The sequence below is a fragment of the Athene noctua genome, chromosome 16 (assembly GCF_965140245.1).
Source record: "Athene noctua chromosome 16, bAthNoc1.hap1.1, whole genome shotgun sequence".
NCBI lineage: Eukaryota > Metazoa > Chordata > Aves > Strigiformes > Strigidae > Athene > Athene noctua.
Window position 1 is genome coordinate 13,524,858 of NC_134052.1, and position 16,654 is coordinate 13,541,511.

The window sequence follows — 16,654 nt, forward strand, 5'->3', positions numbered from 1 at the left end:
GCCGCCTTCATCTGCATAGCTCCGCCTCCCCAGGCGCACCATTGGCCAGCGGCCTCCCCGGCGGTGGTGCGGCCCGGGGCTGTGCGGCTCGCCGCTTCATTAATATTGGCCCCGCCTCCGGACGGTGGGCGGAGAAGCTGGTTTGTCTTTTCGCCGACGGCGGGGCGAGGCCGCGCTTCGCGATTGGTGGGGCCGTGCGTCACTCTGCCGTTGCGAGGGCCGCACTTCCGCCTCGGTGTCAGCGGTGCCGGGTGGGGGGTGTTGCGGCGGGGTCGTCGCGGGAGCGCGGTGTCAGGTAATGCCGCCGTGCCGTGCCGTGCCGTGCCGGGCCCGGCCCCGCGCCGCCCCGCTCTCCCTCCCCGCCCTCCCCGCCGGGCCGCCCCCTCACGGCGCTCGGCTCCCCGCCACCTGCCGCAGCGGCGCCCCCGCTGAGGGAAGGGCGGGAGCGCCTCCCTCAGCCCCGCCCGGGCCTGGCGCGGCCCAGCCCGGCGCGGGGGTCCCCTCCCCGGTGGGCCGCCGGCGGCTCTGCTCAGCGCCGCGGGCTGTCCTGTCAGTCTGGCCGGGGCCCGGGGGCCGGCCCGGCCGGGCGCTGGCGGTCCCCGGGCCGAGGGAGCGCGGTTACCCGGGCGCTGCGCTCTCTTGCTCGGCGGACGCGGGATCCTTGACTCGCTCGCTTTTCTGGGGGTGCTGCGAGCCGTAGGCCTGTGCAGCTGAGTCAACAGCATGTTGGATCGAAGCGGTGTTCCCCCTCCACGTCTCAGCGCAGGCGGCAGAGCTCGGGTGCCCCGAGCTGCGGGCTGGGTGGCAGAACCACTTTCTCAGCCGTGAGGCTCGTCTCTGGGGACGGGGCAGGCAGTGGGGGCTGAAGGACATCGCTGTGCAGGGTCCAGGTTGCAGGTCAGTGGAGCTCTGTCAGTCCTAGTGTAGGGATTTTTCAGGTTTGGGTTTTTTTTTTTTTTTTCCTGATTGCTTTTTGGAGCTTGATAGTTTAGCAAAGGAGTCTACAACACCCAGTTCCCAAGATGACTGTTGAGCTCAGCTTCAGCACGATACAGGAGCCTCAAGAGGCCTTTTAGGCCACAGCTGGAGCCTAGAGAGCAGTCATTTGAGTTTGGCTGTATTTTTTTTGTTCTTCAGTTACCTACTCAATGTTTCTCTTACAGAGCTCCTGAAAGGGAGACAAGCAAGATGGGAAAAATAGCAGGAAAAAAGGCTTTTTTTTAAATAACATGCCACCAGAACTTCTGCATGGTAACAAAGGTATAAATTATGTTGCCATTTATTTAATTTGGATATTAATCATGTTTGTACTATATGTTTGGATTCAGGATTCCTTTTGGAAGTGATTTGTTACTCTGCAGCACTTGCAGGCCAGAATTTCAGATGTGGATTTGAAATTGCCTTCTGGTTTTTATGTCTGCTATGGCCTTGTGTTTCCCCTCGGAAGTACCTGCCAAAGCATGCTGAACGCGAGCAGATACTGCTCTCATTTTACTGTGAATTTTCTCAATTGAAACACGCAGCCTTCGTTTAAGATTTCAAAAGTGAAGAGTAAAAGGGAGACACAGATCTGCAGTGTAGATTAGCATTACTGTACCACTCTTCTCACAGTGTTTCCTTTTTTAAAGCTTACGCATGCAAGAAAAAAATCTGTTCCATTACAGTTTAGCCTTCCAGAGTTTAGTAACTCCATGTTCATGTTGACATCTGGGGGCAAACACATATGTATCATCTTAACAAACTTTGCACCATATGCTCTGGGACTTCTAAAACCTCAGGGCAACTTCTGGAAGCAGTGACTTGGGTAACTTCCAAACATGAAGCACTGTGCTGTGGGATGGAAGTAGGAGAACTGGATGAACTAGTATGGAAGCAAGAAATTCCAAGCAGTGATTTTCCCCGAAGTATCCCTCTGGGTTTTCAGTTACTGTAAACATAGCTTTACTTAAAATAGTTGTCAGGTCATACAAATGTTTGACCGTGTGACAGAAAGTTGAGGGTAATCTAGGATAAGATCGGGAGTGATTCTTAATGTTGCTTTCCCGAATCAACAGCACCCTATAATGAACTTGTAACTTCAGGGAGTGCTCGGAAGGAAACACTGAGACATCTGCTGTCCAGGAATAACTATGCCATTTTTCTCCAAAACTAGCTCTTCAGCCATGCCAGTATAATCCTAGAACACAAAAATTCAGTGTAGAAAATGATGATCAGACAGCAAACTATGCCTGCAAGTAGTTGAAGACTAGATGGGTTAAAGGTTTCAGTTGATGCAATACTGAAAAACACTGCTGTGCACATAGTTACTTGTTTGCTAACATCTATGCAAATGTACTTGATTCGGTAACTGAGCATGGAGGGTAATTTTCACTGTTGGATGGTTTCTTTAAATTGATTTTAATACTCTTACTGCTTTCTGTGATATGTATGTGCTTAAGCTGAGAGGTTTTATGTTTGAAACCGGTATTTCTTTCAGTCTTTCTTCTTGGGAATTCTACTGTGTGAACTTCACACATGCTGACCTAGAACAAAGGTGGAAAGCTTCTCTTTCTGTTACTTCAGTGTTGGCTGGAGAACATACCAATCAGGATTTTTTGCTTTGATAAGACTGTATTTTTAAATCACTGTTTGTAGTGCCAGTCAGATGATTTTTTGTTGTTGTTGTTTGAAAGCAAGATTCTCATGCAAGTACACTGAATTTTTAAGCGGATAATTCATTAGCTTTGGTATTTGAAGTAACTTGTCCTTGAAGAATGCAATATTACATCATGCTACTTGATAACTAGAACTTCCGTTTACATGTTGGCATTTTTTCTAGTCTTTCACTCAGCTTCAGTTTTGTCACCTGAGTCACGAAGATGTAAGAAATGTCTGTATCTGATGCTAATATGGTGCTTTAAAATGCTTAGTGTTTTGTCTGTTCTCTGTGAAATAACTAAAATGTTTGGTTCTCGAACATCTTTTTTTTTAAAAGAAATGTACAAAATCAGGCATGCAAAGAATATGCTTGAAATACACCTTGAATATTTTTGCTGAGTTTGAGTATGTAACTGATCACAGGGACTTCTCCACCTAGCTGAATAAATTGGAAAGTGAGAACAATGAGTAAGTTGGTCACCCTGTACCTGGAAGATATAGGACTTTGATACGTTTCCTTTTGCAAAAGAAATAGGTTATGCATGATATCGATTCTTTTATGGTTTTTTAATTATTTTATGGAATAGACTACTGTAGAACTTGGAATTAAAAAATAAATCATCTCAATCCTCAAATTCTTAATAATTACTGTGCAGGAGAATATATGATGATGTAATTATCTACTTTGTATTCTTAAAGGCTGGTAATAGCAAGTTGCATGAGAGCAGTAAGCAATTAGAATGTGTCAAATGTGGCTTATCGTTACTTTCAGTTATACTCTTCAAAAATTTATTGTTGATTCAGTGCACAAAGATAATGTCTTAATTTTCAGGATCAATAAGTTACAAGAATAGACTAAGCTTGCTTAAACTTGATTATTTTTTTTGTACAGTTACAATTGGAAATTCATTTGCTGGTCTAGACAGATCCTTTAGATTATTTCAGTATATTTTATTATGCATGTAATTTAATGAGACAGATTTTTAGTAAATTACAGCAGCCCTCCATTCAGAAAATGTAGGAGGCTGGATAGCGTTGTCTTCCTGTGATTGTTTATAATATAATCTGGCAGGAGTGTGCACAAAAGGTGAATTGTGCCCGCAGCTGCAGAAATACATCTGGACCTTTTAATCTCGGCCCTCTTGGTTTTATAGTCCAATACTTAAACTTTATATTGCTCGATTGGACAAATAACATCTGTGCTCGGCATTAGGCTGAATGGAAACCTTGATCAGGAGCATTCCTGTTTGAGTTCCTTTGCTGTGCTGCTCAGAGTTTTAAATGAGATAAGGGTTGTGGCTTTTGGGATGCTGTGAACCTCTGGGGTATTGCAAAGAAGTTTGCACGCTTATGATGTTTGTCAAGAAATGTGTTTCCATTAACTTCATTATATTTTTACTAGCATTAGTTTTACTCTTCTGAGTAATCTTTTTTTTAAGGGCTCCCCAAAGAATCTCTTAGTATATCTCACAGGATTTCGATTGTAGTGATAGTTCAAAAGTAATGATGATGTGGAAGGTTTGAAGATGGTAAGCATTTGAATTCTGAGGTGTCTGTGCTTCACTTCAGACCTCACCAGCTCTGGCCACTGAAGTGGCAGAGGCCAATGTAGACCATGTTCCCTGCAGTGTGTCAGTGCAATCAAGTGAGAATGAGAATCCTTTTAGTAACTTTCAATTATAAAACTTGTATGTGTTAAAGGCTACGGAGAAGTTAGCTCGCCAGCCTATTTGTAATGGTCCATTTAGCAGCATCCTTGTTTACTGGATGAAACAAGAACTTTGTTAGAGGAGCACAACTCCCCCATGTGTGTGTTCTTTCTAGGTTCTGCACAAAGTCAGTGAAACTTGAACGGTTGTTTAATAGTGAAACAAAAAAGCTATCTATCTTTAGAGATGCAAATAACTTTATTTACATGGTCTTATTTTTGTCTTAAACATAGTTATAAGTGCTGTTTTATTATCCAAGTGGGTTAATGTTACTGAGCTAAGATAGCTGGGTGGATTCTTATTAAAGCCGAACTCTATAGAGATACTTGTCCTGTCTTGAGAAGTCAAAGTTTATCCTTTTGGGTTTTTTTTTCCCTTTCCTAATCTCTTGACAGCAGGGAACATAGTAACACCCTTATACTGGAATCCATTAGGTACCTACTATAGATGTAGCTTTAAAGGAAATTCAACCATAGCATAACTCTGACTTTCTAAAGAGCTTTTGCAAATTTGTGGTGTCATCTTAAACTCTTTAACACAGTCTGCTAACTGTATGCATGAGCTCATGCTGCAGTATTTGAGTGTGTGAGGAATCGTTAGTAGGTTTAAAAATACGGGTTTTTGTGCTGTAAGGCTTTGCACTAGGTTACTCAGCTGTTGTCCTCCTGCTTTATTTGCAATATGATTGTTATAATAATTGTTTAAGAGTCTCCATGAAAATGATTTGTAAGATACCTTGTACAGAAGAAATGTGAAACTACACCTGCCTGGAGAGAATGGGTCCACAGAAATAAAGCTTGAAAACTGCCTTTGAGTAGGCAGATCTATAAACTTCAACCTGTAACTATTTTTACTGTTCTAGGGGTTTTCTCCAGTGATGCTATATGCTGTAATTGTCTTTACATCCGTAGACTTCAGTGATTGGTTTGTAGGGGTGGTTACATTATGATGAGAAATATTAAAGCATACTTCGTTTTACCTTCGAAGTAAGTTTTGGTTCAAAGAGAAGTGTTCATAAATGATTAATTACATAGCTACTGATACTCATGTCCAAGCCACTGTGCTTGGAGTTATTGATTACTTCCGATCTTCTCTTACAAATAAGATAAAGCAAATCCTCAGAAAACCGCTAGGAAGTAACTCGTTTAAAAATACAGTATTGAATTACTAATTTTTTTTTTAAGTGTGGCTAGAAATGAGCTGGTTTATCAGTATGGTCAAACCTGGCATTATGCATCATGAGTAGAGAAGGCATGTAAACAGAATTTTGTGATCTTTTACCGTTGTGGGGAATGAAATAGTTTCCACAGGAAGGCTACGAAGTCCAAAGAATGCTGTACCAGATGCTCCCAGGTGGAGAAATGTCTCAGATATTGATATAGTGTTAAAAAATGAGAACATTTACAGAGTTCTGTGTGAATTTCAGTGAAGTGTTCTGCATCAGAAAATATTAATCTGCTGGAACCAAGTTTCCTTGGTCTGTTTGTTAGGTTTGGTAGAAGTTCTGCCAGCCAGTATCCTTGGCTGTAGAACAACATTTTTGGCTGAAGTGAAACTGGGGCTAGCCATCAGTTCCATAGGTAACTGGGCACTATACTGTGAGGGTATTTTCTGTCCAGTCTCATCTTTACAATTTTTATGTTCAATGAATAATACTTCTGATAGCAAGCACTGTAGCTTTGTGCTGGGGGTAATACTTAGTATGTGGGACAATTATTGTGGTTTGTTCTGATGCAGAAAGAAATTTTGTAGTCTAAACTCAGTTGCAAACCAGACTTCTGGCGTTTCAGTTGGCTCTCATTCTTGTGAAGTATCACCAAAAATCTGTATTCCTGAGAGAACAGAACGTGATTCTCTCTGCCATAAAATCTGTTTGGCTCATGTGTTCAAAGCTAAATTTTCAGATGTTCAGTTTGCTGCCGCTGTTGTTTCAAGTGCTTTAAAATTAAGTTCAGCTTTCAGGTTGACATAGTGCTGAGGGATATGATGGAGTTGAGAATGGTCAGTGTGAGTTTAATGGTTGGACTGGAGGATCTTCAAGGTCTTTTCCAACCTAGATGACTCTGTGATTTTGTAAACTATGGACTTAGGATGCTTTGCTGCTCTGGTTGTGTTATGGGTTGACCCCAGCAGGCAGCTGAGCCCCACACAACTCCCCCCTCTGTGGAATGTGGGAGAGAATTAGAAGGGCAAAAGTGACAAAACTTGGGGGTAGAGAGAAAGACTATTTCTGTTTGGCTTTGTCTTCCACCTTTACTTAAAAAAAAAGAGATGCAAAAGCAATCACTTGCTGTTAGTTCGCCTGTGTCCAGCCAGTCCCCAAGCAACAACAACCCCTGCAAAACTCCCCTCTGGCTTTATTGCTGAGTGTGATGGTAGATGGCAGGAATATCCCCTTCATCAGTCCGGGTCAGCTGGCCTGGCTGCGTTGCCTCCCACCTCTGGTCCACCCCCAGCCTGCTCACTGTGGGGGCAGAGTGAGAAAGAAAGCCTTGATGCTGTGTAAGCACTCTTCAGCAATAACAAAACCCATGGGTGTGTTATCAACCCCGCTTTGGTCACAGATCCAAGGCACAGCACTATACAGGCTGCTAGAAGGGAAATGTAACCATCCCAGCAGGACCAGTACAGGTACTCGACTGTCCCCTTGGGATTTAATAACTCCCATGTTAAGGCTTTCAGTAGGGGATAGCTGCAGTCTCAGAGAAATGGAAGAATGACAGTGAGCCAGATCTTCAGCTGATCTCCTTTGCTCAGACCTCTCTGCGGTTTAACAGCATTGAGAAGGAAGTTGCCCTTCTCTTACTGTGGATGTGGAGTGAGTTTCATGTTGCCAAGACATCTTGGTGGAAGATGCTTGCTACGTTCAAACTTTGAAGTAAGAAACAGATCTAACTTGGTAAATAAAATCCTCTTCTGGATTCTGCCATCTGTGTAGCTGTTCTCTAGCTGAAGAGATTTTAAGTGCATAATAATTACAGCAGGTATCTAAATTGCCAATTTAATTGACTTCTTGGCTAGTTTTTATAGGGATTTTAGATCCAGTGTTGTTGGTAACCTAATTTCATGAGTCAGTTAAGATTCATCCTTGCTGAAGCTTTCATTCAGAGATGAAACACTGCAGTTTGATGCTTTCAGGAGATCCGTATGAAACAAAAACACATGAATATTTATCTTCTAGTTCAAGCTATTTATTTCTGTCCCTTGAAGTACTACAGCTATGTTTTATTTCAGCTGGCAGCTCAAGAGAAGATGGGGTTGGCTCTTACTCCTCCAGTCATGCTGTAGGACTGTTGTTTGGTGGGGTTTTTTTAAAATTTATTTATTATTTTTAGTGTGAATATGGAAGGTGTGTATATTTGATCTTCTGCTGGCTCTTTCAGAGTCTCTTTCTGGACAGAAGGTGCATCCTGAACCCAGGATATCAAACTAATGAAAAAGTTGTTCTTTATTGACATATGCTGTTAGGTGGATTAAATGTGCCATCGAATGAATTTTCCTTTGTATCAAGCTAATTTTAAATTCTGTCAATACTATTTCTATTGTTGAGCTTGTGCCCTTTTGACCCATTAAACACAGGCAAAAACCTGAAAACTGAGTGTCTTTTCAGAGTTTGTGGAATATGCCCCTTCTCATCTTCCCCCGGCAATACTTGTACAGTATTTTTATCATGTGACATTTGACAGAAAGAGTTCTCTTTTTTTTTTTTTCTTTTTTTTTTTTTGGTGAGGAAGGGCTCAAGTGTCTTTTTTTTTGGTGTTTTTTTTTGTTTTTTGTTTTTTGTTTCTTGCAAGTATTCTCTTTTCAAGTTAATAAACTTAATTTATTTTAAAATTTGCTGTGGAAGTGCACATCCAGCAAAACCTTGCCAGACATGTGAAAAAGCTGATGAATGTGCTAGTTCATTAATTCCTTGGTGGCCCTCTAATTCCAGTGCACTGAACTTTTAACACCCTACCTGCTCATGCTGGTGAACGCCTGAGTTTATTTTCATGGCTGCTTAGTGTTTCCGTACTTGTTGGTTTTACTTAAATGCTCCTTGATCTCACAAGTAGATTCAATGTCTGTATAACGAACGTGACCTAGTGTTTTACATATGTGTCACGGAGCTAGAACGTGTGTTTTAAGAGCGAAAAAAACAGGGTTTGTAGAGGTAATAGGATGGTGTCAACAAAGCAGTGGCTTTCCAGAAGTGCTGCATGGTGTGAAACTTCAACTTCAGGTCTGGAGGGGTAAGACACTGCAGCTGTAGTCAGCCAGCCAGGCTTTAAAACTGATCTTGCTGAACCGCATTCCAGTCAAATTAGCTACTCCAGCCATAAATGCTTACCTTTCTATAGAAATGTAAATGTTTCTTTAAGGAGGAGTAACTTTTGGTTAACCAGCTGAGTCTTTGTTGAGGATTAACATAGAGCAAGTTAGTATGGAGTAACTAGTTATGTTGAATTAACTAAGTCATACTAATTGCATGTTTAAACTCTTAAGGGTTGTTTTGAAGGTGCACTAGTGTTTGGATTTCTATAATTGATGTATAAATTCTGAGGATCCAGGGCCTTATGACATCGACATAAGGTGGGTTTTTAATTTTGTCTGTTGAGGAATGGAATTTGAGAAGGAGCAAGCATACATTCTGACAGATTTGAGGAGTTTGAACCTATCCAGATAAATGACATAGGAAATGTCAACTTTAGTACTTGATAGAGCTGTAAGCAAATGGAACGATGTTACGGAGAGCTATTACAGCTCATCTCCACAGCCTCCTCTGGCATATCGGTGTGGAGAGTTCAGGCACCAGAGAGCAGCCTTCGACTGCTCAGCAGGCAGCGGGTCTCCACACCTTTGGTTTCAGAGGGAAGCTGTGAAGGTGGAACCTCTCTTTCCAAGGCGTGTGGGCCTCCCTCCTCATATAGGTGCTCACACACGTCATAGAATGTTCTGAGCAAATGAGATACTTTATAAAATGATTTGCAAAGTCTCGCACTTTTGTTGTCCTGGCTTTAAAAACAAATTCAAGTGAGACGAAATGGTTAAAAATAGGTGGGAACTGTGCAAAGTTTGGGACTAATCTTATTGACACTGTATCTCTGGATAAGAGTGCCCTGTACCTTCCACTGCTGGGGACTCTGAGCTTCTAGGGGACCCTCAATCTGTGTAGAGTTAAACTTCTGAAAGCAAAACCTGTTACTGGAAGCCAGATCACCTGATACGTGTCACTGTCAGTTACAGGTTCAGCACTGCTTGACAGAACAATTTGTTTGATATTATTCGTAACCAGCTGATTGACAGGTACACTACGACTTTGTTCTTCCTTCATCATGGGACCTTAGCTGCCACTGTAGTGTGGGTGGTATGAATAGTCACATTCTCTGCATCAAGGCTGTAAAGATCACCGAGAGAAGCATGTTTTCTCCTGGGAGTGAGCCTCTCTGGATCTTAGTACGTGTTGTGACCGCTGGTGTGCCCCGCATGTTTAGGAACAGCCTGTTTGTGCTCTCTGCCTGTGACAGATGTACTTCTGGAAAGCAGTATGTCAGTCTTAGTAATTCCTTCCTCTTTGTAGAACCCATCTCAAGGTGTGCTATGGATGTGGTGCAGGTATTTCCTTGTGTTTCTGTAGTATTTATTGCAGCTGCTTCTTTGTTTTGTCCTTTGCCTTTGCAAAACATCCTCGTGTCCTTTAAGAAGAGGACTGTCCATGGTCATCAGGCATACGGGAATGTGTGAACCTTTTCTGATAAACTGTGAGGATTTAAAGGAGTTTTAATGACTAACCTGCTTTTGACTAGTTGTACAGCGCTGGTGAGGCCTTTTAATAACAAAAGTACAAACCAGACTTTGTCCCTTACCTGTTCAGGTTTTGGGGGTTCTTGTCTGGGACGAACATGGCATTTTTATTTCAGCATTGCTGTCTGCATTGATAAATTGTGTTACTGGACAGCAGAATATCTTGTTTAACCTGTTAGTGGATGGTTTTGCAGCATCACCAAGAAGCGAAGCTTATTTCTGAGGAATCAAGATGGTAGTCTTTTGGTTAGAAGATACCAGAGGCTCTTACAAATTTTTGATTTTTGCATGCTATGCTTAGCTTAATTCTTGCTAGTCTGGTTTTGTATATTGTGGGCATTGACACGCGAATGAGCAGAGTGACTAGGAAAAACTAGGTTCTGCCCAAATAACTTGTTCAAGACTTGCTTCAATAAATTATGTTGGGCTTCACTGTTTTCTGATAATTGCTTTGGCTCTCACTTTAGATGTTGTTTCAAAGAGTAAAATCATATTGCAAATATTCTGGACGACCTAGTAGAGAGAATTTCTTAGGGCAAAATATAAGGTAATGCAGTCTGCAGTACAAATTTACCAACCAATTATGAAGTTGTACTGTTATGATGAGTGCTATGCTTTTTTTTTTTGGATGTTTTTATCTGTTGTCTTCCAGTTTGAGCTTCAAAAATAGCATATCTCCCGTAGGGAAGTAAATCTATTACAAAAATAAAAGTAAATGTGATAGTTTTTATTCATGCACACAAATCCCATAATAAATCCAACTAGTATGTACCAATCCATAGCCTTACCGTATGAGGAAATAGATGAGCTTTGTCTCTTATCTTGTAAACCACAAAATCTGGGCTGCTTGTGGTCAGGGGTGTGTTATCATTGTTAAATTACGCGTTTCCAGTCCTCTGAAGATGTCTCTACTTGCAGATTTTTCCTCCTTATAAAATGATTTATATACAGGCTCTCTTCGGTCATCAATGTGGCGGTGCAGCCGGGCTGCAGTCCCCAGGCAAAAGCACCTTTCTGGGTGTTGGTGCCTTGAGTACCCAGGCCCAGCCCCTTAGCGCTCTCCCTCTAAGAGAATTTTAACCTGTAAACCAGAAAACCCTAATGGCTGAAATAGTGTTCTCCACAACAAAGAGTGAGTGAAGTCCTGTATGGAAAACTGTTTCATACATTCCTAATGATTACTATGTATGTAAAAAAAAAAAAAAAACAACAAACCAACAACTAAATATACTCTATATTTCTTCTGCGCTGTAGGACTGAAAGATGTGAACATGATGTTTATGCTTTATGAAAGATTTTCCAGGATGGCAGTTGGTCCTCAGCTCCTGAAGGTCTGTCTGACGCAGGAGTATTGCACTTCTTGAATGGAAATTTTGATAAAAGCTGTTAACTACAGTCGCTACTGTGTAAGTGAATTTTTTGGGGTCCATTGTGGACACGAAGGAGGAAATGCAGATTACAAATGCTGAATAAAAAAACATCCTGTTTTTGTCTTTTGGCATTTTAACCTAGTTGAAAGTAACTTTTACTGTTGCTTTTAGTAAGAGAAAAGGACTTAATCCTAGCTTTTTGGCTCATGAAAGCTAAATGCTGTTGTTATTGTGTGTTCAGCTACATGCAAATTCATGTTAATCTCTGCTAAGTAAAAGAACTGAATATAAAAGAAGTGATAGGAGTGTTAAGTTATTCCTAGTGTAACTCTGATGCAAAGTATATTACTTTATCCTTTTAAAAATCCTTCTAGCAGCACCTTAGAATTTGTGACTGTTATTTAAAGTGACTTCCACGAGTATTTTGTTCTTCAGGCAATAGTTAACAAAGCTTGTATATAATTTACAGGGGGAATACGACTGAACTTTTCATTTTCAACTAACAGTGAGCCTAAGGTGTGGTGTGAGGTGCTCATCAGGAGAACACAGCGTAACTCTCAGTTAACTCAGATATTTGAATCTAGTTACTTCACTTGTACTTCGTATTTGTATAGAAAAGCTTCAATATCTTTGTAGTGGAACAGCATGCTGTGTGATGTAGTTCCACTTCACAAGTCCTTTTGTAATGCAGTTGTTATAGTGCAGGAGGGGGGAGCGGAGAAACTGGCATTCATCTGTATGACCTTGTTTACTCTAAGGCTCTTAACAATAAAACAGCTGACAGTTTTTTATGTCATAATTTTTATTTCTATACAATACTGTAGCATACTGGAGTTACTGTTCTGAAGCATCTCTGGAGCTTGCAAACTGATGTGTAATGTGCCTGTGTTTGGATTAGGGACTAAAGTAAAGTCTGCTCTTTGCGTTTGAACTGAATGGGTGTGGCTTTTGGATTAGCTCTTTTTTTTTTTTTTTTTTTTTCCTTTTTATGTGTTTCAGATAGCTATAAGGCTGTTTCAGAACAGAATCTCAGCACATGGGCTGTATGGAACAACAGGATAGTCCTGCTGCGAGAGTTTCAATGAAAAATAGAGACTAAACAAAAAGGGAATATGCAAGAAACGAGAAAACATGGAGAAAATGAGGGGATTGTAGTGCTGATCATGAGAGGGCTCTATCTTGTCCATATACAGGCTTCCATCTGGAAATACTGGCTATTGTTTCGCTGGAAGGATGCAATACTTGTGGACAATTGAAACCATAAATGTCTTGCATCTTCAAGGACACAGCACCTTGGAGAGATAAAGAAGTCCTCTAATACAATTTCTTTTTTGGCAAACGAGTGGAGTCATTCTAGCATGGTGATAACAGCTTCTGGGGTGAACAGTTGTCCTGAGATGTTGAGTTCCTGTTTTCTGTAGCAGCAGTTTTCTTTGGATTCCCACTTTCTGCCCCTGTTTAAAGGTTTACATAGTTGTATCCTCAAGGACAGATTTTCTGCAAAGATATGACTTATTTGGAAACCTTGGAAGGGGTCCTTCCAGATATACTGCTAGTGGGGATGGAAAGTTTGGAGAAACTTTTAAGACTGACAGCAGCTTTGGTATGAACAAGCACTTTTTTTTTTTTTTTACAGAGTCAAGGTGTGGCTTCTCCTAGGCAAGATAACGCAGGGGTAGGTATGCTGGCTTCTATTTACAGTACAGATTTAGAACAATATTATCAATTCTGCTGCTTAGTTCACCCAGAAATCTGAGCTAGCTCTTGAACCAATTGTTAGTTAAGAAGATTTCTCCCTTTCTTTGATTTTGAGGCAGTGTGGTTGCTAGTGGCCTGAACTGCCTGTATCTTTGAAGTGAAGCTGATGCTCCTTTCCCTTACGCGAGCAGAGCACTTGCCGATAGCCTTGCACTGGAATTCTTCAGCCAGACTTGCCTAGGAGAATGCAGCACTTTGAAAAAAATAAGTCAGAAACTTTATGCTGATGAGCAAGAAAGTTGAAGTTTTAAAGGTCTCTGACTGGATAACAGCACAGGAAAGAGGGGAGAAAACTATCATCCATCTGAGAGCAATTGCAGCAGCACTGCAGCAACAGTCAAGAGAAGCAGCTGTATAAAGTCTTGTCCTTGTGGAGGTGAGGACTTGTAAATAAGAAATTGATGAAGATTATGTGGAAGCTCAGATACCATGATGCAGAGTTTGATAGTAAATGCTATAGTGGCAAGGAAATAGGGAGTTCCTAAGGGAAAAGTGGCAAGCTAAAATACTTGGCCTTGACAGATGTAACACTTCAAGGTGAATGCTACATTCATTAACTTAGATGAGTTTCAAAATAGGCTATTTTAGCTTCTCCTTCTAAATGGAGATTTGGAAGGACTGTATGTGTGTGAGGCATTCAAATAGTTTTTTGTTCTGGGCAGTGAGGTAAAAAGACTTCAAGCTGCATGATTTCTCCTGCTCTTCATTTCTTGCAGAGAGGAAGAAAGAATTGGTTTCAGACATAGCAAGCTCTTCTGCTAGGAGTAGAGTAGGCTTCTGGCTTTGTTTCTCTTAATTGGAATGGAATTGTGCAAGTTATAATTACTCTGGAAAAACTACTGTCACAAAAGCAGTGGGATTTTCAAGGATCATAAAAAACTGAGACTGACAGATTGAGGTTGTTTTGGAGAAGATATCTGTAGCATTGCCATGCTGTCGTTTATCACTGTGTACTTGGCTCATCATTGGTACCTGATGAACATTTGTAAGAGTGGAAGCTAAATTGTCTCATTATTCTCCTTAGACTAAAATTGGGTGAAGTAAAAATGTTTACGTTACACCATTGCCAACCATCTGGAAAAAATCTAATTTAGGCTATCCATAAAGTAGAGCTGGAATGCTTCATAAATCTGTAAGTTATTTGCAGTGTGCTTGGCTTTACTGAGAAAAAGTTTGTTGTTTCTTTACACTCTCCCTCTAGAGGGAAAAATCTCCAGTTGTTTCAAGACTTCATAGCAGTAGCCTGACAAAACTTCTCTAATGGTCACTAGATACTAATTGCATGATGTACAGTGAGGTCCAACATTTTTATGCAACCGTGAGATTTTGAGATACAAGGTTCTTTTTCTTGTTCCTAGCTTTCTCGGTTAAGGATGCGGTAAAGCTAATCCTTTTGATGAAGAGAACTTTTGTTTTGCCAGCTGTATCTTCCTTCAGTTCTCTGTTCCTTCTAGCTGTATTTTCCTGAAATGTAACTTGCAGTAAATAAGATATATTTTACAGTAGTGTATATGATGTATTTATATAGAGTGTGGCATAGTACATGAGCTCTTCTTGTGGTAGGTAGTACTTGTCTTCAGAATGACTTTGGTATCAAAGAAGGCTGTTTACTTATGAATGCAAAAATCCATCTTTTACCATGGGAATAAATAGGAAAATTAGTATTTGTCAAGTGTGCATGTTTGTGCATATAAGAAATGTGGAAGTTGCTGATTCTGTTTCCCTGTCTTGTCAAATAGATCATCTGAAGCAGCTGGGTATTTGCAAAATAAGGCTTCAACAGCACACAGCTACTTAATCTCTAAATCAAGTTCAACGATGCATTAGAGGAAGCTGGATTGGCTGTACAGAGATTTCACACTGAAGGATGAATAGTGAAGAAGAGTTCTATGATGCCGTTACGGGTGAGTGACAGGCACAGTGCCAAGAAAAAATAGAAAGCTATAAAACGCATTGTGTGTGTGGTGAGGGGCTAGTGATATATTGCTGTTAATAAATAAATAAAAAGTAAACCAGTGTTGGTAAAACTTGCAGCACTATCTTCAGCGAAGAAGAGAGGAAGAATTATAATTCAGGTTCAGACCTGGAAATTAAAGCTTAATGCTGGCTATCATTTTATCACTGTTAACAGTCCTTTAGTGGCCAAGTCTTGCTTTCATTTTCTGTAAAATGCAGGTAATTTAATAGCAGCTTGAGAAGTAATGCTTTTAAGACCCTTTGGAAGGTGAAGTATCTTCCGTGGGCTATTTTTATTGTTATTTTATTCGTTTCTTTATTTTAATGGAAAACTTATCCTGAAGAATTGAAGTAGAAAATGTGTTTCTAGTCAGAAACAAATTACTGTAAAAGTATGCTTTCAGGCTAGGGAGCCAAAAGTCTTTGCAATCCAATGTTGTTTCTTGAAAAGCAAACATGAATCACTTCACACTTGAGCAGTGTATCGAATAGTACTTTTCTTTGAACTCATAAGGATGAATGGTTATTTATAAGAGCTTTACATGGTTCTAGTGGTGAAATAAAATGCTTAGTGTTTTAATTAAAAAAAAAAAAAATCATTTCAAAGACCTCAAACAATTTTAAAGTCTTCCACTTAAACGTCTCCTCAGAAATCCCGTAATAGAGGTGAAATGGGAAATGCTGACAATGGTGAGTGCAGAGTGCTTAATGCAGAATCATGGGAATGAAAAGAGAATAATGGGAAGCACAAAAGCTGAGGGAATGTGGCGTGGCAGATACAAGTGGGTAAGGTAGACTTAGACATGGTTGGCTGGAAATTCATGAGTAGTAAACAGGGGGCTGGGTGAAATGATGTGACTGACAGTGGATTGTATAGGACTTGTCACAACTATGTCATGGAGAAGAGAAGGAAATTCGGGTTGCATTCACGCTAGCTAGGAGGGATAGGGGCTAGTACTCAGAGTTCATCTGTAAAATCAAATCATTGTACCATAAAAATACTGAAAACACAATGAATTGTTCCTGTATATTTTTAGTAATCTTTGAATTTCAGGACCATGGCCATAAATGAACTAGATTTTTTTTTTTCCCACTGAAAAAGGTGAACAGAAATGTGCCTCTTAAGTATGAGGTCTGTGTGGTACAGCTTTGATATTGATGCATTCCTTTGTCTCTTGCTGCAGAAATACACAGCCCTCTGTGTTTGGGTCATCCATATTTGAACACTCTGGTTTTACCCTCTTTCATCCTCTTTTCTCCTCAAGCTCAAAAGGTTGAGTCTCCCTGCGGGTGCTCAAGTTGTAATGACTTCTGTAAAGGAGATGTTGCTGTACCTTGGTCTTGGCTGGCTCTGCTCAGAAGTGGGATGTTGTGCATCCGTTCTGTGAGCACTCCTCGTCCTGTCCTACTCATTGTTTCACATGGAGGAGTGTGATGGCA

General features: G+C 40.8%; 1 protein-coding gene across 9 annotated transcripts in view; it reads left to right on the forward strand.

Annotated features, from left to right (window-relative positions):
- Positions 1-208: 208 nt before the first annotated feature.
- The window catches only part of OSBPL2 (oxysterol binding protein like 2), a 40,602-nt gene continuing 24,156 nt past the window's right edge, over positions 209-16,654 (forward strand). For 2 of the 9 annotated variants that reach the window (XM_074920192.1, XM_074920201.1), the window contains exons 1-3: positions 238-295; positions 1,164-1,260; positions 14,998-15,162. In XM_074920192.1, coding sequence (XP_074776293.1) covers positions 15,126-15,162 — 37 coding nt within the window. In that variant the 5' untranslated portion in view covers positions 238-295; positions 1,164-1,260; positions 14,998-15,125. Of the gene's footprint in view, positions 296-620; positions 898-1,163; positions 1,261-13,136; positions 13,176-13,389; positions 13,635-14,337; positions 14,391-14,997; positions 15,163-16,654 lie in introns of those variants that run through there. The other 7 variants (XM_074920194.1, XM_074920193.1, XM_074920198.1 and 4 more) reach the window with 7 other exon arrangements.